At 37.0% G+C, this 20,868-nt stretch overlaps 1 protein-coding gene across 5 annotated transcripts in view; it reads left to right on the top strand.

Annotated features, from left to right (window-relative positions):
* Positions 1–3,508: 3,508 nt before the first annotated feature.
* Positions 3,509–20,868, top strand: part of RBFOX2 (RNA binding fox-1 homolog 2) — a 57,129-nt gene continuing 39,769 nt past the window's right edge. For 3 of the 5 annotated variants that reach the window (XM_015831816.1, XM_015831799.1, XM_015831807.1), the window contains exon 1: positions 3,509–3,733. In XM_015831816.1, coding sequence (XP_015687302.1) covers positions 3,542–3,733 — 192 coding nt within the window. In that variant the 5' untranslated portion in view covers positions 3,509–3,541. The remainder of the gene's footprint in view (positions 3,734–20,868) is intronic. The other 2 variants (XM_015831782.1, XM_015831790.1) reach the window with 1 other exon arrangement.

Below are 20,868 nucleotides of genomic sequence, written 5' to 3'. Positions count from 1 at the left end.
CCTAAAATACTGATTTAACATGTTTTAAATATACTAGTATGACAATGTAACATGTTTAATGCTGATGTGTAGGCATTTATTTTGCATCTCCCTTGAAATTATTTTATATACTGTTCTTTGATGCTGCCTGAAAGAGCAGGGAGATAACTTACATGCAAGTTTATTTACATAGTAGGTAAGAATGAAGGAACCTATATGTCAGTTCCCTTATATGTCAGTTCCCTCATTCCTTTTCCTTGAACTATTAGGAATTTGTTTGATTGCTTCATTGAGAGATTGAAATCTTTGGATTAACTGGATTGCTATATATGGAAAAGTGAGGATAATTTGGAATGTTTCCAGACTTTATGAGTTGTAAAAGAGGCCCTTTGGAAGATGATGCCCATCCCCACAGTGCCAGAGGTGTTCCTGGTTACTGTGTCAGGCATTTAATTTGGCCCTCATTTTCCCTACCTTTTAAAAACTAGCTGAGATGTAAGTCTTTACCTGGCCTTTTAAATGCAGAAGATTTAGTAATTGTATTAATTGCCTTTTGCTTTTATATTTTATATTTATAATATAAATTACTCTTATTTTTACTTCTATAGTTTTTTTCTTATATTTTACCTTTTTAGACATCTTCAGTGTTTCATTTGAAGTACTTTAAACATATATTAGCTCTCTAATAGAATAGTTTTTCTTAAAAAAAACTTGACAGGATGAGACTTTGAAGGTTGGACACTAGAGGGAACCAGAAAGAACTAAAGATTACAATTAAAGGAAAAGAAAACTTAAATTTGACTTACTAATACAGAATGGAGCAAAATATTTTTACAGTTGACGCATTGAAAGTTATTTGTGAACAATGGACCCAGGAGTTAAAAGTGTCTGCCATTATAGATACCGGTAGGTGTATCTAAGAAATGATATGGAAGAGGAACAAATTTTACCAGACAAGACTGAGACTAATTTGAAAGTGGATTTTAAAAGGACAAGTTACAAGAATGATATGGGAAAAGATGCTACATTGGATATACAAATGAAATCAGCTGATGTCTTAATAGGGACATACAAATAACAAACCAAAAGAGTGACCTGAATAACTTTCATGTAATGGATTTACAAAAGAGACTAGTTAAAGTTTAGAAGGATTTTGTGAGAAGGACAAACTAAAAATGAAAAAAAAACAACCTTCTAGGACAGTACAGATTGTCCCCTCGACTTACAACCTTTCATTTAATGACTGTTCGAAGTTACAGTGGCACTTTAAAAAGTGACTTATGACCGTTTTTTACACTTACGACCATTGCAGGATCTCTGTGGTCACTTGATCAAAATTCGGACATTTGGCAACTGGCATATATTTCTGATGGCTGCAGTGTCCCGGGTGATGTCATCACCTTTTGCAACCTTCCGACGACAGGCAAAATCAATGGGGTAGTGATTCACTTAATAACTGTGGCAAGAAAGGTCGTAAAACGGGGCAAAAATTCACTTAACAAATATTTTGCTTAGCAACAGAGATTTTGGGCTCAATTGTGCTTATAAGTTGAGGACTGCCTGTATTTAAAGGGTTTAAAGATCAATTGTTGAAAGTGCTGTAAAAGGAAGGGATACAAAAACTTATTTAATTTGATCAAGGTTAAAATAGATATATTGTTATTTTTGGTAATTCTTAATGGACTTTTACTAACTAGGATTGAATGACCAAGCTTTTGTTGGGAAACTACCAGCTAGGCTGGAAGGAGGGGTCAACGAGGGCCTAGCTTGCAGTCATTGCGCAGGTGCAAGTGGCATAAGCTTGACCCTTCCTTCCAGCCTAGTTGGAAGTTTCCCAACAGCTTTAAAGATTTGCTTATAGATAAGAGAATCACTTGTTGTATTTTAAGAGAAGGTAATAAATTAGTAAAATTGTTTATACTTGTGATTAAAGGGGAAGCCATTGCTTTATATGTTTCTTATCTTTTTATTGATTATATTCTTATTTTTCTTTCCATTTTATTTTTCTATTTTTTTCTTTTTTTCTTACATTCTTTTTTCTTTTTTCTTTTTAAAATTTGTATTAATTCTTTTTAATTGTAATGTTTAATAAAATTATTATAAAAAAGAACATGTGAATTGAATGATTGAGTCAATATGCACAAATGTGTGTTTCACGCATGGGTTTATATTCTCCTGTCATTCTGCTCCTTACTAGTTACTTACCATAAACAGAGGAAACATAATTTTAATTTTGTGTTGCCTCTGTTCTTTTGGTATATAAAACTTTATGTTTATATATTATTTTTTATTTCAAACATGGTTTGCATTCTCCTCCAAGCAATAAAATAACAAGCTAAAGCTTGAGTGGTCTCACTACTGTAAGGATAAAACCTAAAATCCATTTTGTACCTTCTTCAAAAAGATATATCAGGTCTCCCTTTGGCCAGTCAGTCTTTCTATTGTCTGTGAGTATATTAAACATATTTTTAAATAAAGAAATCTACATTACACATTTGTTTTGGGCATCTTTCTCATTCAAAAACTAACTTAAATGCAGAGAAGGAATCAGACTTAGATTCCAAATTCTTTGATGTATCAGAACAATCCTTTTTGAAAAGATGAATACACAAAATGAAACAGCACCTGTTCTGCACTGTTTTACTTTAAACCTGTTTTTTAAGGTGCTTTGTGCAGCAAATAATTAAACTGCCATCCTAAGTTCTTATTTTGCTAGCATATATTCTGTCTTTTAAACAGATGCTTCTGTAATACCACATAGTGGCTCATTTTCTCTATATGGGTAACTTTAGGAAATATTTTCAGCATGAAGTGAAATATTCTGAAATAAAAGACTTTTAGGATTGATCCCTAAGAAGTATAATCACAAGCTTGGAGCAAAGGAAATTACTTGTTCAGATACTGAGTGCTGGGCAGCACAGTACATGTGCTATTTCGTTTTGCTGTATTCATCTTTTGAAAAAGAGATGTTGCGATACATCATCAGAGAATTTGGAACCTAAGTCTGATTCCTTCTCTGTCCTTAAGTGAGTAGGATTCTAAAAGCCTTTAACTTGAAACCTTTTTTTGAACATTTGTTTCTTCTGCTAAATGTGCTTTTCCACTAAACATGCTAAAGAAAAGTATGTGGATGGTTTCTAGGAGACAAGACATATTGCTGCTGAACAGTGGCTGAGAAAGAGGGAGAATGCATCACTTCTAAGCCACAGAGGCTAGTGACTCTCTCCCAGTCCTAAACTGGGAAATCAGAAAACATATCCATCATTGGACCAATGTGGTAGATTATAGCTGAGTCCTTCATTCTGCAGTGTTTTGATTCAGGCTAATTTTATTGATCCTTATCCCCCCAATTTTATTGACCACCATCTGTCCCTTGTTGACAGAATATATGTCTTCCTTCCTTCCTTCCTTCCTTCCTTCCTTCCTTCCTTCCTTCCTTCCTTCCTTCCTTCCTTCCTTCCTTCCTTCCTTCCTTCCTTCCTTCCTTCCTTCCTTCCTTTAATGCTGTTTGCCTTTTTTTTCCCTCCAGGGTAACCAGGAGCCAACAGCTACTCCTGACACAATGGTCCAGCCATTCACCACAATCCCATTCCCACCTCCCCCACAGAATGGGATCCCCACAGAGTATGGTGTTCCCCACACTCAGGACTATGCAGGCCAGACCAGTGAGCACAATCTGACAATCTATGGAAGTGGACAAACGCATGGAGAACAGAATACGAATACAGCTACCACGCAGAATGGATCTCTTACGGTATGTTCAGCAAGATTTAAAGCTGAGAATTTATTTGATTGCTTATCTGACATTTATATATTTAAAATGGTATAGGTAAGTATTATGCATCCAAAGTTAGCTTTCTTGGGCAAAAGCTAAAACAAAAGAAAAAGAATTCCCAATTACTGCAAAAAGAAATGGAACAGTCAGATTCATCTGAATGAAGTTGTTTATTATTAAAACAGGTTGGTAGGGAAGTAACTTATGATGCTATGGATATCTAACCATATTTTCTTCATTTTGTGTTTTTAGTGTGCTCTTGGACCGTGCTATGTTAAGTGTTTCCTTCTGTGTGACTCAGGTTATTTTTTTACTTTCTCTGATTTAACTAACTTGCATCAGGCAGAATTTGAGTTGCCTCAGACAACTTGAAATCTTGTCCTTTCAAGATTTGTTTATGTCATGGGCTGTTGATCCACAGTCATCTAAGATGTATTATTCATATATAGAGATATTGGTTCATAACCGTCTTACATTGAATGTTGGGTTCTCAAAAAGAATAGAATCAAGGAGTAGAAGTGGTCACCCAATCTAACCCGTTGTTCAGTATAGGACCTGCTAGAGTATCTTTGATGGATGACCATTTAGTCTGTTTTAAGACTTCTAGAAATGTAAACTCATCACATCCTGTGATAGCCTATTCTGCTAACTAACAGCTCATATAGGCAATAAATCTCTTAACATGTACCCTGAATGTCCTTCCTTGTAGTTTAATCCATTACTTCTGGTCCTTCAATGGAACAGGGGATAGCTTGAGGAGAGGGTTGGACTAGAACAGGGGTAGGCAACCTCGGCTCTTTTATGACTCATGGACTTCAACTCCCAGAACTGACTCAGGAATTCTGGGAGTCCATGAGTCATAAAAGAGCCAAGGTTGCCTACTCCTGGACTAGAAGACATCCAAAATCCCTTTCAACTCTATTATTCTGTTAATAGAAAATGTCCACTCCTCCATCTGTGTAATAACCTATATAATATAGTTGGGTCTTTTTCTTTATGTTTAAATCTGTAATCCGCCCAGAGTTGCTACAGTATCAGGCATAACAGTAATATCTAGCTCATTTTTTACCATATCACGAAGCACTTAGTCAAAGACTTTACTGAGTTCCAAGTACACTTTGTCTGTGGCATTGCTCTGATCTACTAAGTTAATTATTCTATCAAGAAAGAATGTAAGGTTAGCCTAGCATGATTTGTGTCCAATAAATCCATGCTGGATCATGTTAGTGGTAGCATGCCTCCACAATAGTTTACAATCATACTACTTGAAGACTGCCCAGTATAAATGCTAAAATGACACATCTAATCGTTTCCCAGGTATTCCTTAAGATGGGGATGACTATTCTTTCAGGAATTCTCAGAGATTACGAAGAGTGATTCTATGATCACCTGCACTTGTTCTTTCAGTAGGGAAGTAATCCATCTGGCTCTTGAGAGATAAATTCATTTAAATTAGTTTCTCTTATAGTCTCCTTAAATATTGTAAGCTGCAATTTTCTTCTCCCACTGGTATAATCATGATGCAGCTAAGGCTCCATTTTCCGCCTGAGAGAAGACAAACTCAAAATAGAAATTAAAAAGGTCCCATCATCCAATACTGCTTTACTGCTTTCTCTTGTCACATGGATAGCAGTCTCTCTTGCTGTCCTTTTATCTTTATCATACAAGAATAGCTTTTTTGTTATTTTTTTTCATCTCTTAACAACCCTCAATATATTCTGAGCTTTAGCTTTTTTGACAGAATTCCTGCAGTTTCTGGAAATAACCTGTATTCTTTGATTATGTCCCCCCCCTTTCCCTTTTGTATAAATGTTCTCTTTAGTATTTTAATTCTGCACTAAGATTCTCCTATTTTTTCAACTTTTATGGAGTGTTTGCATCTTCTGTATTTTCTTTCATAAAATTTCTTAGCTTCCTGGATACTTTTTTCCTTCATGATTTCCAACGGTTGGATCCATTATGCAAATGTTTGACTTCCTCCTTCTCTGGATCTCACTGATGGACAAGCACAGATTAGAACAATATCTTTATTGTATTCCAGGAAGTGGTAGCTTTATAAGATAGCTGGCAGTTTTCGTGCAAGTTCAGGAGAGCTAGCTGATCTGAATTCTGAGCAAATTTAGAAATTGTAGCCAATCAGATCTAAAACCTTTTCATGCTTTTTCGCATCACAACCCATTCAGAAGGAGAAGACTTGTCTTTTCTCTTATTTTTAGCCCACATAGTCTCTCTCAGTAACAAATCTTTGTTTACAGTCCCTGTAAAGATAATTTATCTTTTGACCAGGGCCTTCATCTTCCTCCTCCAGCATAGCTTATTTTGTAACTGTATGAATCTTTTTCTCTTTAAAATTATAAGAATATTTTTTCTGCTTTAGTTTTCAAAGTATCTCTTTGTTCCTGTAGTTTCTCAGGTTCTCATATACTGAATCTGTTCCTTACACTGATTTTACATTCTGATTGTTTTCAAATCAGTTCTTTCTGGCACTCCTCCTGTTTAATTTTCTAATTTTAACTCATATATTTGACTTCAATAATTCATGGTTTTATTCCAGAATTGCAGTAGAAGCATTGTGGCTGACCAAATTGCACTTCTCCGCCTTTTGGTTTCTGTTATCTAGCCCTTGTGATTCTAATGGCTGTTTTTAAAGTATGTATTTTTTTGTTTGAAGAAGGTATTAACAATAAAGATTTTTTTACATAAAAGTCTGCTAACATATTTCTTGGATTGTCATGCTCACCCAATCCAAATCATGCTGCAGTTCCTCCATGTCTCCAATTTTCTCATTCCGAGTATACATCAGTATTATTGCACCCTTTTTATTTGTTGCATTGTGCACTTCTTGCAATTCTCATGGAATTATCAGCCCTCTCCTCAGCCCAAACATTAGAGAACACCAGGTCTTTTGGTTCATTGTCATATTCTTATTAGGATTATTCATTATGGCATCTCCAGCTTCAAGTCTTATCTAAGTTCTATTTGAGCCCCTGCACTCACCATCCTTAAGAGTATGTAATTGGGAAATTGACATTCCTGATAGCTGTAACATCATCTAGAAAAATGTGAGAAGGCTTTTGTCCAAGATCTGCATCATCCAACCAGATATCTTTGCATAGCCTGTAGATCCATTTTATTTTAAACAAATGAACACAGAATTCCGAAATAGACATCAGGCAGATTGTCAAGATCTGCTTGAGTAGAACATGTATTCAGAGCCTCCAATAGCATTTTTATATCCTTCCAACAGCTTAAGCTATGGTGCAACTCTAGGTTAACCATCACAGTCAAAATGTAAGGCATGTATCAAACTAGCATACAAAACTAGCATACAAAACTGCCCCTCAATGAACAGTGTGCGTCCTACTAGGAACCCAGGAACCTTGGCTACTTCTGACACTTAACACTCCTGAGGGACAGTTGTAGGGTTGCCATGTGGACCTCCATCAGGCATTACAGGTTTGACTTATGTGTCTGGCTAAATTGTCTTTTGGTAAGAAAGTTCTACAGAATTCATCTACAACAAGAATTAGGACCTGCTTGTTAAAAGATCACATATCCAGGGGTAGCTCTGATATGTTCCACTCATAGATGCCCTTGCTCTGTTGTACAAAAAAGACATACACAGCAAGTCCAATATATCCTTCCCCTGTAACTGAAATAGGGACTTCTAACCTGGCACCCAAATTTGTCTATGTGGTTTTCTTATCAGCAATACAGAAGTGGCTTGGCATTGCCTTTTTCTAGGCTTAATTTTTAGCTAACCTCTCATAAGTGGATTGGCTTTCCTTATGCTTATAGAAATACACCTTCCCTCATCCCCATTGTGAATTATCCTTAGCTTTACTTCTCCCATTTTGACTTTAAAATTGGTGATCCTATCAGAAGCTTATGCTGCCATCAGCATCACTTTCAGAATCATTCAAGCTACTCTGTCGTCCTACCACATCTGGGTGCTGATTCTCTGGAATATATAACCAGATGGATACAGTTCTGTACAGATAAACCTGGATTTTAAAACATATTTTTCTCTGAAGATTGAGTTGCAGGGGATCCAATTAAGGATATGTTCTTCTTTGTTGACATTGTCTTACAATCTCAAATTGGGCAACATGCTGACAGATTATCAAACTGAAAGCTTTATCAATCTGTTAAGCTGTTGTTAGCTCTTAACTTGCTAATAAAGAACATTATAGTAGGTGCACATGGTGGATTTAATCTTTTAATGCTTTCAGGGTTTTTTTTTTGTATTGAGGCTAGCTAATGATACTTTTAATTTTAATCTTTAGCATCATGCAGTTTTTGTCAGTAATAAACAGCTGGCTTCATGAGTTAGGAGAACTTTTAAAAAACATGATAGCAAGTAAAAATACGTGACTGACATTCAGAAACAGGACAGTCATAAAATGATAAAAAAAACAGTGGATCAGCTCATATAATCCAATGTTTGAGCTCAGAATCAAAAGCTAAATATAGTAATAGCAGAGCAAAGTGTCATTGGTAGGTATAACAAGTCCTTTGAAATAATACGCAAAACAGTAATATCAATTCCATGAACATAGTTTACGTTTTTTTGGCATGGGAATACATGAGATCTGTCGCTCAATAGTAAAAGAGACATATCCTAGAAATGAAGCTGGATCTTTTCTATGGCAGTGCTACGCTGCATATATGTATATTTTTAAGTTGGTTTCATCTTCATCCAGGCTTGTTTTATTTAACAAAATCAGGACAGGATGAATAATATGAGCCTTGACCTTAGTTACCAGCTGCTGCCAAGCCTCACTTTCTTCTTCCATATTAGGAGATATCTTCAAGTATACTTCAAAAAAGAGCACTGTTTTTCATCAGTTAATAGGACTGTAATGTGAAAAGGAGCTTCATATGTCACTTATAGACTGAGTTAGAGGATTGCCTGTTTATTGCCCAGCTTACATATTGGAAATAAATTGGAAGTCAATTTGTTACATACCCGTAAAGATATGGAATATTTAAAACACACACACACACACACACACACAGAAAACTTCACTGATAAATGGGTAAATATCCCCAACCAATCACAGAATGTAAAATTTGGAAAGGTTGTTGGAGAACATCTAATCTAGTGTCCTGCCCATGCAGGAAGAGAAAACTATAATATTCCTGACAGATGGCCATCCGGGCCACAGTTAAGGTGCGCCTACCACTCAAGACTGTCTGTTCCATTATTGAACAGCTGTTACTGTTAGGATTTTTTCCCCTTATGCTCAACTTAGGTCTCATTCCTTGTAATTTAAACCCTTTGTTTATTCTTTTCTGAACCACTCAGAACAATTCTGCTTCATCTTGTATATGTCAGCCTTTAATATGCTGCTATCTTCTCTTCTTCAGGCTAAACATCCAACACTTTCAACTGTTACTCTTAGCATTTCCTTCCAGCCTCTTTATTAACTTGATTACTGTCCTCTAGTCAAGACTCTTGTCTATTTATCTATCAAATTTATATCCCACCTTTTGTCAACAGGTCAAGGTGGTATATGTAGTGCTCCCTGTGTACCTTTCCTTGCAATAGCAAACTTGTGAGGTAGATTTAGCTGAAAGAAGGCGACTGACCCAAACTCACCCAGTGACCTTTCATGACAGACTGAAACTGGCTGCTCTGCCGGTCATAGTTCAACTGTCTTAAGCATTATGTCCCACTCTGCACAACATTCCACATACCATATACAATATTCTAGGTGCAAACTGACGGATACACAATAGGGAAAAACCTGTCTTGATTTTATACTTTTGTTGATGTGGTGTAGTACTGCATTTGCTTTATTTTGCAATTGCGTTGTACTGTTGGCTCAGATTTAGCTTGTGATTCATCCAGATTCTTTTCACTTCTACTGCTCTCCAATTTGGAAAAACAAAGCCCTGAGGTACATTCCTTGGCACTTTCCTCTGGCCTGATACAGAGCTACTGACACACATTTTTTGGAAATTGTTGTTCAGCCAGCTCTGTATCCATGTAATTACAACATAGTCTAGACCAGGGGTAGGCAACTTTGGCTCTTTTATGACTCGTGGACTTCAACTCCCAGAATTCCTGAGCCAGCCATGCTGGCTCAGGAATTCTGGGAGTTGAAGTCCACGAGTCATAAAAGAACCAAGGTTGCCTACCCCTGGTCTAGACCATATTTTGCCATCTTGTCTAACAAAATCTTACAAAAGACTTTGTTGCATGCTTTGGTGAAGGCAGGATTATCTGTGTTCCCGCATTACCATGTCAACTAAACTATCACAATAGAAAAGGAAATCAGATTGGTTTGAAATGATTCATTTTTCACTAACCCCTGCTGGCTCCTGCCAACAAATGCATCCATATCTTAAGTACAGGTAGTCCTTGACTTACAACTATTCATTTACAAATTACAACGGCATTGAAAAAATGACTTATGACCATTTCTCACACTTGCAATTGTTGCAGCATCCCCATGGTCACATGATCAAAATTGAGATGCTCGGAAACTGACTCATATTTATGATGGTTGCAGTGTCCCAGGGTCATGTGATCACCTTTTGCAACCTTCTGACAAGCAAAGTCAATGGGAAGCCAGATTCACCTAACAACTGTGTTACTAACTTAACAGCCATGTTGCTAACTTAACAACTGTAGTGATTCACTTAACAACCATGGCAAGAAAGGTCTTAAATGGGGCAAATTCACTTAACAAATGTCTCACTTAGCATTTTGGGCTCAATTGAGGTCCTAAGTCAAGGACATTCTGTACTCCCAAAGTGGCTGATAATTTGTTACAAAATGTTGCTTATATCATTGTATCACTGGTAGAATTACTCTTACCCAAATCCTCCCTTTTCATCTTTTTGAATATAAGAATATTTTCCCTTCCCCAGTACTGTTTGACATTGCCTTCTTCTTAGAGCTGAGAGTGAATTAATTGCCCAAAGTTATCCATCTGGCTTCATTCCTAAGGCAAGACTAGAACTCAGAATCTCTGGGTTTCTGGCATGGTGCCTTTAACTGTTCAAACTCTCTTCAGAGTATTTTGGGCAAACAATATGAAGATAGTCATAAGTCTTATAGGTTTTATTTGACAGTTGCAGCTTGTACTAAGCAAATACTCTTCTAAAAAGCCAGATATGAGTTATTTCAGTAGAAAGCTAAGGAGAGTAATGGGGATATATGATGAATCCCATAATTTAACAACTATTTGAATTTTGCATGGATTAAGAGTTAAACCCATATTTTCTTCCAAAAGAATAGTTTATACGTAAATCTAAATTTTATTCACTGGAAGCAGAGCAGAACTTAATGAGGTTTTCTCAGTTCATCCTTCTAAGTCTTGATATAGGGTTGAGGCTTTAAAATGTAATGTCTTCTCAACATTCTTTTTTTAAAAATTGTTGTCAATATGTTATGCTTAGTTTCAGATGCTTTTAAGCATGAGCAGAAAGTTATACATTGGTAGAATTATTACATCCTGATTTCCTTTGTAAAGTTGAAAAATCATGAAAAGAAAATAACTTTTCCTTTAATCCTTTGTAAAGTTGAAAAATCATGAAAAGAAAATAACTTGTTTCCTTTAATCAGTAATGTATTTTCTAAATACTTGGGAATAAGTTTAAATATCCCAAAAATTATTGTAAGAAACAATGCTCTTGGTTTAAAATTTAACTTGGGATTCTATGGCATGTCAATGGCCATTTAAACTTGGGCATCTCAATACAGATTTAGAAAACTGGATGAATTGTCCAGTAGTTTCTTTGATTATCCATCAAAGCCGTAAGCCATCACTATCCAGAATTGGGACTGCTAAAAGTGTTTGTTGTCTCCTAATAACAGTCACTATGCATTTATAATTTCTGTTTTTTCTCCCCCAGTAGTAGTTCATTTGGTATAGAAAAACATGTTTGGCAGTGAGCTGAATATGGTAACACTGATGTCTGCTAAAATGCAAGTTCCATCCTTAATATTATCAGCAAAGCATCTACAGTATTTTGGCCCTAGCTGTCACATTTAATCCCAGTATTTAATAACCATTAAATATCTATCATTATTTCATGATAGGTATACATCATTACTGAAGTGTATATTTGCTGCTAAGATAAACCTGTTGGGAGAAACTTTTGGGAATCCCAAAAATTCCTTTAAATGTTGGTCATATTCTCCACTACTGCAAAGTTTATTGTTCATAATGAAAACAAAAGATTGTACATCCTTTGTTGATTAGAATCTTGGACTAAACCAGAATTGAGCAGGAGGTTGGACTAGATGACCTCCGAGGTCCCTTCCAACTTTATCATCATTATTATTATTATGCAAAAATGATGTTATAAACCCCTTTAATGTACACAACAAAAATTTCTTGATCTTTAATGTGTCTTAAAATATTTTTTTTGCAAATTTGTTTGTGCACCATAATTATTTTGGAGGTTCATGTAGTAGAAAACCTAACATACTTTTGTATCATAGAATTAGCCAACATAGAACTGTCTATTCACATACAAATAGGACTAAGCTTTATTTCCCCAGGTGCCTGTTGTAATTCAGAAAGTTTCTGATGTTCTTCATGTGGATGAGAAAGTTTCAGGTATATCTTAAATGGAATAATACCTGAATAATTGAAAAAGGCAATTGTGGAATTCACTTAAAGCTATGAGTTAAATAGCATGACTTGTGAGAGGCTTCTGAATTCTAGGTAAGATATGCAGAAAATTACAATACAGTTAAAATTGTAACGTAATCACAATTTCTTTCTATAAACAAAACAAAATTTGGTAGTAGGGAATAAATTCATTCGTTTCAATTAACTACATTATGCAAATTGCATATATTTATTTCTAAAAATTCTCACTAATTTTAGTAAATTAGTAAATACCGTTTCCCTGAAAGTAAGGCCTATCCTGAAAATAAGCCCAGGTTTTGGGGCGAGGCACACACTTAAAAATCAAGCTAGGGTGAGGGTAGAGGTGGTGATCTGCTCCATGTGCTCTGCACTCACTTTGCAGCCAGGCCTCTCCTCGCCCACCCACTTCTACTGAGGCGTCTTCTGCAGTCAGGCCTGCATTTCTCAGTCACAGGCCTTTCTGGACTGTGCAGCCAAGAACCAAGCTATGGATTCAGTCCATAGCTCGGTTCTGCAAGACCTCTGCAGTTCAATACTTGGCTGCAGAGGCCTTCTGGAAAGGTCTGACTGCAAAATGCAGGCCAGAATGTAGCTGCAGAATGCACTTGCTCCATTGGCTGCAGAAGAAGTGGACCTGCTAGGTGGGGCTGTCGGTGCCCGAGGTGAGTAAGACATCCCACGAAAATAAGACCTGGTCCCTCTTTTGGAGGCAAAAAAAAATAATAATCCGGTCTTATTTTTGGGGAAACACAGTAGTTTACTCAATAAATCTCCAGACTATTGCAAGAATACTGAACAATTAAATTTAAATAATTGAATAAAAAATTTGGAGCCCAACTGGTTTCTTAACTTTTATGTACAGATTCCATCTGTTGTATAAACATATCTTGTCTTTACATCATAATTACAGTTAATTAATTTAAGGAAGTCTAGCACACAAGTCATAAGAGAGGGTTGAGGAGCATTAATCTTGTCCTGTTTGTTTTCTAAAACCTTGTGGATATTGTTTTAGCTGATGTTCAGAACAACTAAGCAAAATGCTCCAGGTTTCTGTTCTGCCAAATTGGGTCCCACCCAGAAGAATTTGGTAAATGTTTTGAGACACAGTACACATTCCTAGCCAGTGGAAATTTGGCTGTTCTCTTCCTTGTCTTGAGAAATGTCTATCCAGTGCTTACATATAGTGTCTAACTGAGAGCTATTAGTTCTTGCCTAAACAGCTTCAGTTCTAACAATAATCCACCTCAAATAATCCTTGCAGGCAAGCTTGATTTTTACTGTACATGTTCGATTATCTTTCAGTTATCATAATATGTCAGAGGGGACAGAATCCCTGCTCTCTAGTCTAATTTGAACTTTGGATTTTGTCTGAATTGAGCTGTAGCTGTGATGCTAAAAATTCGAGATTAGCTATGGAAATTTTTCTATTCTCAATGGTTATCTATTACATGAATAATTTCCCCTTTAATAAACTTTCTACTCTTGGCTGTCTGTGACTAAAATTTTTCAATAAAGCTCATTTACATATATATTTCTGTAATTTAACATAGAAGATCTCAGGAGGACAAGAGCTGGCCATGGTTGTAATATTCTCTTACTGGTTTATTAGGATTATGAATTGTACAGATATCATGAAGACACCTGATCCAGACAATGTAATCTTTGTTTGGGCCAGCTGCATTCAGTATCCATCAGTTGGTCTGTTATGCTAATTTATCTTCTAAGAACAAAGTTAGCCAAAAATTAAAACTGTATATATGTGTTTATTATTTATTCCCAACCCAATATTTGAAATGAATTATATGAAAAACCTTTTTATCTGTTAGCAGGATAATACTTTGAATACAGAATGGAATGCGGCCAAATATGATGTGGTAGGAGAAACTGGCAGTTAAAAATGGAGAGGAAACAAATTCAAAATTTCCCCCTGAGATATTGTTTTGGGGATGGGCTGCAATTAAGAATGTTAGAGGCTGATCCATTTTAAGCCCATTTCCTCCCTCCTTTTTTCTGGCTCACACAGTGTTTATGTTGGTTTTTTTTTACCTTGCTTAATACAAGGAATTCCTTTAGCACAAAAAAATCATGAGTTACAGAAAACCCCAATGTTTTTGTTTTGCTTGGTATACTTTCAAGGAGAGATAGATTTTCTGGTCACATTATTCCTTTTTTGCCAGTGCATTAATATCCCAGGTCTAATAAATACTGTTTTTGTTGAATTAGCTGAGGAAATTATGATGAATTATACAGGGAGAAGACTTAATATGCAAAATTTCATTGGTGATAGAGATATAGTGATATGTTATAAGGCATTTTTATTCACAGTAGATTTATTTTGCTTCTTTCAACCTTACTCTTTCCTTTCATGTTTGTATATTATGGAGTGTCCATAGAATGTAGATATATTTTCTGTGTAGGAAGATTATAAAGATCAAAATAGCACTTACATAAAAGTCAGAATTTTGTATTGGAGAGAGACTACTTGAGGCAGAACTATATCTGATTTTTCCATATTATGTACGCTTGGATGTTAATATCACCATTTTTCTATTTTAATTTCCCCCTTCTAATTAAAACGAAAAAGGGAACAGAAAAGAGGAAAATACCTTCTCTCCCCCATTTTTTTGACACCTTTCCTCATATTTTCTATAAAGTCATTTAAATGTTGTCTCAGCTATTACAGGGAGATAGCAAAAATGAATCAATTTGTAAGAGACAGTAACAATGCCAATTGCTCATGAAATATAAATACAATTATGTTTGTGTTTCCAGTGCACTGATAGTTAGCACATTATTACTTGATGCCACTAGCCAGGACTTTTAGGGTGTCAATAAATGAAGAAAAACAGCAACTTAAGCTTTATTGGGCAAAGAAAAATAAAATAATAAAATAATTAGTTAATAAAAAAAGAAATCCTAGAGTTTTACACTATGTTTTTTTCTTTTTAGTCATTGTTTGACTAAATGAGCATTCCGGGACTGCAACTTAAATGGAAATAATTACTTCTGACTTTAACACTTATACCCCAGATTACTGCAGAGAAAAATGTTCTGTGTAAAGTTTATAATCATTGCCATTTTTAATAGATTCTACCAATTTGTGATTTATGACAAAACTTTTTCTTCTTAAATGCATGCTCTGAGGAATGGGTAATATATTTTGCTGTTTTCGTCTTTAAACTGAACAGTTCGATGGTATTTTTTATTCAGGGTTTGTTTTTGTTTTTGTTGACATAATTTTGATATAGCAGATAACTTTTTAGAAATGACACATATATGGTAGGTATAACCATTGCCTTGTGAAAAGCTTTTGTTGCTTAGATTTCAATAAGGAGGCAGGCATGTCTTAACTGCTTTCCCAGGTTTTATTCCCAGTACTTCACTGAACCAAACAAACCTGAGAGGTCTACCATTTATTTTAAATCTTCAGGGGAAAAATATCATTTCATTGGAGATTTATATGTTATCTGACAGACTACATACAGCAAGAATGTACATAAAAATCCTGAAAGAAACATGTTTACTCATATTCAAATTTACAGTGAAAGTCATTTCAGGAAGGTCCTATTCTTGCCATTTCCAGTAAGAGCCTCCTTACAGTAAAGCTGTTCTTTCTACCATATGAAGGAGCATTTATTCAAAAGTCTCTTAGATCTCAGATTTTACAATTTATTTGTGGCTTTATTTTTCATTGGTTGCAACCAACAAAGGTCTGTTCTTTCTGAACTGGTTTTAAATTTCTATGTCATATTACCTACAACAAGGTGGATGAGACTTTTTGGTAATAAGTCTTTTTTAATCCCAGCTCAGTGGTTAGATGAAACCACCTAGAAAATCAAATTTACTGTCTGTTTTAGAAAACAAAATCTGTCATTTCACTCTCATTTTCACGTCAGAAAATATCTAACATAGCTAAAAATTCAAAAGCAATTTCAATAATTAAGAATCCTTATACATCAGTAAAAACAAGAGAATTGCAACAAGATAGCATGCACAAATTGCACTCATTTCGGGAGTAGCTATTGAATCAAGATCTGCCTAGCACCATAAAGATGCCTATGGAAGAGGTCAAAAGGAGCAGACGTATCCCTGGCAATTATTCATACTACCCTAGGGAGGCCAGTTATCCTGAACACCACCAGTTTTTACATTTTCCCGGTTCCCTCCCTCTGTCTGCTCCATTTGTGATCAAGAATGAGGATGATGGGCAGAATGTCCGAAGCCATCTGGAAGACTGTATCAGCTTGCCAATTTTACCATCTGTTGCAAAGACTCACAATTTGGAAATTTGCATTAGCCATGCTTCAGAGTGTGTAAAAAAGCATTTTGAGGAGAGAGACTCCTTGGACTACAAAAGTTAAATAAGATCCATGGGATGTTTTGGGAAACTATTTCCTAGTTATTATCTGCACAGATGATGGATGAGATGTCATGCATTCTGTCCTTCCCACTGGATAATTTTACCCTGGAGAATAGAGGGCTCTGACAGAGTTATAAAAATAAAACTGCCAAGCAATATGATGTCATTTAATCACAAGCCAGCCTCATTGATTGTCCCTTTAGGATGCAGTGCGCATTTGTTGGAGATAATTTTGTCAGTGTTATGAGGAGGAAAGTGGAAAGCAGGGTAAATAGTATCTTTGTGATGTGATCAGATGTACCTTTGTCAGGAAACTTTTATGTTTTTTGTATTTGAGGCTGGTTGAAATTGATTCTTGGCTGAATTGAATTAATTTATCCCAGCTGTTTGGTGTCTTGTTTTGCATTGCATGGCTACAGATGGTAAGACAGAGTCAGTGTTACATTCATTGCAAAGCCAAAAGCCACTCTTGCTGCACTCAGCACACTGCCTTATGAATGTTGCTGCTGAAGCGTTTTGTGAGTTCTCAAAAGCTCATGGACAAGTCCAAGGTCATGTCTAGAAGAGAGAATGTAGCAGAAAAGAGCCTGGTGCTAATTACAGCGCCCGGAGAAACCATTTTTCCTCCCTCTTAGGTATTTCTTAGTCTCTTATATTCAATGTCCTTAAATTAATTCAAGGAAAAGCACCAGTTTGCTATTTCAGTGAACAGAATTCTTAATTGTTAGAAAAAATACAAATATGTTGCTCTTATTTCAGCTGGGGTAGATATTGAAATAGAAGTTGACTCTAAAAATAAATTTTCCATTTTGTGTTTTTTCTTCTTTTTTGAGATAGCAGATGATATATAACAATCCCCTGCACTTTGGGGGGGAAAAATTCTTCTAGTGATGTAGGTAGACCAAAAGGTGTTGATAAACCTTAGATTTGCAAACGCAGCAGGGATTTTAAATTCTGTTCTCCCTAGTTTAAGTCCACTATAAAGTACAGCTCTTTCTAAATCATTCAGTATTAATTCATTTAACTGAAAACAGTTAATCATGTAAATTAATTGAAATTGCTGAACTACAACATTCTTGAATTAATATTAGAATATTAAAAGTAGGAATCTAATGTATTTATATTTCAACAACATAAAACAATTTCAGGTTTGTTTATATTAAGAAAAAAAGTTAAATTACCATATAAATAAGAATCATGTGTTGAAACATAATATCGTGTGAACAGAACACCTAATTTTAATAGGTTTCCAAGAAAATGTTAAGAAGATAATCATGCCATTTCATTGTGCTTTCCTTTGTTATAACTGCATTAAAGACTGATCTAGTTCTAAATGGACATATTTTTCAGACCTTACCATAACTAGATTTCTTAATATTGTAGATTTCTGGCAATAACAGGATTTAGATAAATTTAGAAATTACTGAAATAATGATTAAAAGAAGCTTTTGGTCTCTTAGCTATTTAGATTTGCCTTCCTAAATCTGAGTCTCTTTAGGTTTTTTGGGGGTTTGTCTTTATGGCATCAAATAAGGAAACATATTTTCTTTCAGCAAGACACTAAAGTCCTAGTGTAAAAAATAATGTGTAAATATATGTAGGCAAGATATCTGTGTATGTCAGGGGTGTCAAACTGCCGGCCCATGGGTCGGATGCGTCATGCTGAAAACACGCCCACCCCATTGCCGGCAATGGAAAAAAAGTCATGACATGTCACGTGACATTGCGAGTTTGACACCCCTGGTGTATGTGCACAAATATCTTGACAGCCAATCTAGTGGTTAAGGCACCAGGTACCAGAAAGCATGAGTTCAGGTCATACCTTAGCCATGAAAGTCAGCTGGGTGACTTTGGATCAGTTATTCTTAGTCAAACCCATCTGACAGGGTTGTTGTGGGGAACCAGGAGGAAGAAGGTATATTGGATATGTTCACTGCCTTGAGTTATTTGCAAAATAAGGCAGAATACAAATAAATAAATGAATAAAAATAAGGAACTAAAACACAATATAATTATTTTAAATGACTGTTAAACTTTTCTGCTAACAGAGCTCTTTCAATGATTGGTATAAGTTTTGTTAAGAACAACATATCCGGAGGATCTAGTCCACGACTCGGCGGAAAATCAGGCGGCGGCCTGGGAGACAACTGCCGCCGCAGCATTGGACCGAGTCGTGCCTTTGCGGCCTCTGACCCGACGTGGATCTCGACCATCTCCTTGGTTTACCGAGGGGCTGAGAGAGATGAAACGTCGGAAAAGACGCCTAGAGAGCAGTTGGAGGGCCAGNTACAAAAGATGAGGGAGTAGGGGGTTAGTGTGTGAAATGTACTCGGGAAAGCTTTTGGCAGATTTTTTGATTGTAAGATCACAGAGGTTACAGTGAATAAAATTTGTGAAGTGGTGCAATTCTATGCTGGGAAGGAGAGGTGCAGATCAGATTTTACACTTCAGGAAATAATGGAGAATTATATGAAAGTGATAAAATAATCTTACAACTTGTTTGCTAATTTAGAGCAGCCGCAGAATAAATTGGATATGCCTGACGTACAAAACATTTGCACCAATATGGAGTTAAAGGTCAGATTGTTCAGCGTAATAAGTGTGACGTATAAGAAATAAAGCGTGAGAATCAATGGTATGCTTAGCAAATGATTCAACAATGGCAAGGAAGCAAAGCGAAGATCTGTTAGTTCCCTTAGCCGTTAAATGTACAAGGAATGCTTGTGGTAATTGGGACATGAATATGTGTATCCTTTTTTTGCAGATAATGTTATGTTGCTGCCTAAGAACCAAATCATTTACAGCAGAGGTCCCCAACCTGTGGGCCACAGCCCACTACTGGGCCGTGGCCGCTTAGCCACCAGACTGCATGAAGGGATGCACCCCCACACTTGCGCTAACACTGCCGTTAGCGCTGCCCCACCTCAGAGCATCCCACCGGCACTAGCGGTGCTCCGAGCATCCCGCCGATGCTAGCGGTGCCCCGCCCTCGAGCGTCCCATCGGTACTAGTGCTGCCCATAGCATCCCGCTGGCACAGCACCGCCCCATTTGCAGCACTTGCGCCTGCGCAGCCCTGTTTGCACATGCACATGGCCATTTGCATGTGTGCATGCGCAGCCCATTGGTGTGTGCGCACAGGTTATTTTTGCATGCGCATGGCCCATTTGCATGCACCATGTAGTGGTACCTGCCTCCCTTCCGGGCCAACAAACCAAAAAGGTTGGAGACATCTGATTTACAGTGAATGTTTGATGGCACTCTGAAACAATATGGATCTCAATATTTCATTTACATCCCACTTCAACCTTGCAGTTCTCAGCAGTTCTACATTTATTTTATTTTATTTAAAACTTTTCTATAGCAGCCCATATGATGGCTGGACACCATCAAAGCTGACACCAACCAGATCATAGTAAAACTCAAAGAAGTAATGCAAGATTGGAAGATGTGGAAAGACCTGGCCCATGGAATCACCAAAAGTAGGACACAACTGAATGGATAACATCATCATCATCATCATCATCATCATCATCATCATCATCAAGAAGCCTTCCCTGGACCCAGACGAGTTGGCCAATTATCGCCCGGTCTCCAACCTTCGCTTTGCGGCGAAGGTTGTTGAGAGTGTGGTTGCGCAGCAATTCCCTCGCCACCTGGATGAAACAGACTATCTAGACCCATACCAGTCGGGCTTCAGGCCGGGACACAGCACGGAAACGGCATTGGTCACGTTGGTCAATGATCTCTGGAGGGCCCGGGACAGGGGTTATTCCTCTGTCCTTGTTCTTTTGGACCTCTAAGCGGCTTTTGATACCGTGGACCACAGTATCATGCTGCGGCGTCTCGGTGAGTTAGGAGTGGGAGGCACTGTTATGCAGTGGTTCTCCTCCTTCCTCACCGACCGTACGCAGTCTGTATTGGCAGGGGGACAGAGGTCGACCCCTAGGCCCCTAACTTGTGGGGTGCCTCAGGGGTCGGTCCTCTCTCCCCTACTGTTCAATATTTATGTGAAGCCGCTGGGAGAGATCATTCGGGGCTTTGGGGTGGAGTTCCATCAGTACGCTGATGATACTCAGTTGTACATCTCCACCCCAGGTCACCCCAACGATGCCCTTGACGTGATGGCCCGTTGCCTGGAGG

Source organism: Protobothrops mucrosquamatus, unplaced genomic scaffold (genome assembly GCF_001527695.2).
Source record: "Protobothrops mucrosquamatus isolate PMUCROS unplaced genomic scaffold, P.Mucros_1.0 scaffold_22, whole genome shotgun sequence".
Classification (NCBI taxonomy): Eukaryota; Metazoa; Chordata; class Lepidosauria; order Squamata; family Viperidae; genus Protobothrops; species Protobothrops mucrosquamatus.
The sequence above is the reverse complement of the archived record's forward strand: the minus strand, read 5'-3'. Positions and strand labels throughout refer to the sequence as shown.